Below are 2,527 nucleotides of genomic sequence, written 5' to 3' on the forward strand. Positions count from 1 at the left end.
CATTTTTTTTATTGTATGAATGAGATAATAATTTTTTGCTTATTTTTATTGTTTTTTGTTGGTATAAATGAATTTTTTTAATTTTTTAATTTCATTTTCTTATATAAGTATAATAAATTTATTTATATATGGTTTATATGAATGAGTTGAAAACATTTTATTTTATTTTCAGAATTTGTATGTAATTTTTTGAAGCGTTAATATTACAATGATAACTCTAAATTTTATAATATAATTTTGTTAATAATTTCTGGCAAATTTGTAACCAATATACACGAATATAGCTAGTACATACTTGTATTATATTAATGTTTTTTCACAGAAAATATTTAGAAGTGGAGAATACTAAACAAACACTACGAAATTATGTGAATAATATTCGGTCAGATACATCATCTGACAAGTTCGATACATACTATGGCCAACCTGAACCAAGCTCAAATTACTTAATCTATCTACAAAGCTCCCTATCTTAAACCAACTAAGTACACTTCGCTTAAACCAACCAAGTACACTTCTTTTTTTCAGAGAGAAAATCATAATGGATTATATTAAGAAAATATAAAGATCTAAAAACATGTTGAATGCTGAGTGAGAACTGTTGGGAACAGTCCAACAAAGAGTCCATCAAAATATTGGTCCATATGAAAATGGGGAGCATGAAAAGCATAAGAAACCACATAAAATGTATAAGTCCAGATGAAAGCCAATTGAGGATCCCGGATAGCTGAAAAGCCCGAAACGACCAATTGGAGGGATCATATTGCAGAGAAAAAAATTGCTCTTCATATGGCAGATATGAAGGAAAAGCGCCTGAGCTTAAACCAAGGGGGGCAAGAAGCCCATTATAGAAGTCAAAATGGAGGCCAAAGGCCTGTCAGAATTCTTGAAAATACTGTCATTCCTCCACGACCATAGGAACCAGCAGGTAAGAACAAAAAGGGAGCGCCAGGAGGAACATTGGAGTACACTTCGCTTAAACCAACTAGAACTAGGATGGTGATACATCTGATCCAAATTGCAAATCATCAACCGACTATAAATCACACATCTATTTCGAAGAAAAAAACAGCAAAGAGGCTACTTCTTAAGTGCCGATTTAATTGTGAAGATTGTTTGAACAATGGTGAGACCCAGTATAGCAATTGCCCCCACCGTTGCTAAATCTTTCCAGTACGATGAGAAATGGTCCCGCACAAGCTCTGCAAACTGGACCCTAATTTTATCTCTGTAGTGCTTATTCACACTTTCTTTCAATGGGACAAAGAGATCCGCCATATTCGCGATCCCAACATCCTTGCATAAACTATTGAATAGGTCGGCAACCTCTTTGTCACTCCCAATCAGTTTTGTAAGGATTCCCATTGATCTGAGCAATGCCACGTCTTCTCGCGAGTCGATCAAGTCGTCCATGAGATTCACGTAACTACTCACGAAATTGCGTTCTGATGGCTTGCACGTCTCCCAAGCGATTAAGTTACGGAATAGTACCTCTGTGCCGTATGTGATATAGACCACAGGAAGATAAATTATGGCCCTCTTCTGGTCGAACGTAATCCCACTTATGCCTCCATTGCATGGTCGAAATTTGATCCCAACATTTTTTAGTTCTACTGTAGTAGGGATGTTTTCGCAGTCAGCATCCAGTGCTTTATGTTTGCCTTGGAGCATTAGAAGGCAATAGCCAATACAACTTTTAATTGAGAGGGGATGCTCAGCTTGATATGGCTCAACATCGGAAAACTGATATATAATGTCCTCGTGCAAGAAATCTAAACTAGCATTTGCACCAAATGTTGCAAAGGAAACACCGTAAGGCATAAATGAAGAAACAATCTAAATAAGATGGAGAGGTGTGGCATAAATTAAGAAACCATCTAAATAAGATGGAGACGTGGCATAAATTGAGAAACCATATAAATAAGATGGAGAGATGTAGCAAAATTGAAATTCTAATGTTTATAAACTGAAGTTGAATGAGGGTGTGTAAGACTATATTTTTTTATTAATTATTGAATTAATATTGCATATGAATCTCATAAACTTCAACCAAGCAATAGTTCTGATCAACTTCTTTATAAGAGGGTATTAGATGAAGTCAATTTGAGATTGAGTGAGTCTTGTGTGGTTCTGAAGAGAGCACTAAAGAAATGTAAGAGTGAGAAGTTGTCGACCGATGAGCTTGAGTAGGACATAATTGAGGCTGCTCATAAGAGGGATCTAGGAGGCTGCTCAGAAGAGGGATCAAGGCCGACAGTCTGAACTTGAAGCTGTGTAGAGACAACATGCTTTTGATGTGGTTTCCTTCCAATCTGCACATCAAGAGCTTCAATGGGTCGAGAAAAACATCTCCATTGCGATGGATTGTAAGGACATGACAGCTAAACAAGGCATGGACACAGTGAATGCTTCAAAGGCCAATGCCAAAAAAGCATAGGAATTGTCTGCAGAGATATGTTTTATGAAAGAGGCTCTCGATTCGACATATGCATCACGTTGAATGGTTGAGGATGAAGAGGAAGCTATT

At 36.6% G+C, this 2,527-nt stretch overlaps 1 protein-coding gene across 1 annotated transcript; it reads right to left on the minus strand.

Annotated features, from left to right (window-relative positions):
- Positions 1-1,080: 1,080 nt before the first annotated feature.
- LOC149196999 (putative UPF0481 protein At3g02645) lies at positions 1,081-1,671 on the minus strand. The gene has a single exon (XM_089408523.1). It carries the CDS (start codon positions 1,669-1,671, stop codon positions 1,081-1,083), a length of 591 nt encoding a protein of 196 aa, XP_089264649.1.
- Between the last annotated feature and the right edge of the window lie 856 nt (positions 1,672-2,527).

This window comes from Pinus tabuliformis, chromosome 2_2 (genome assembly GCF_031772625.1).
Source record: "Pinus tabuliformis cultivar Carrire ecotype Pingquan chromosome 2_2, CPIR1, whole genome shotgun sequence".
NCBI classification, from domain to species: Eukaryota; Viridiplantae; Streptophyta; class Pinopsida; order Pinales; family Pinaceae; genus Pinus; species Pinus tabuliformis.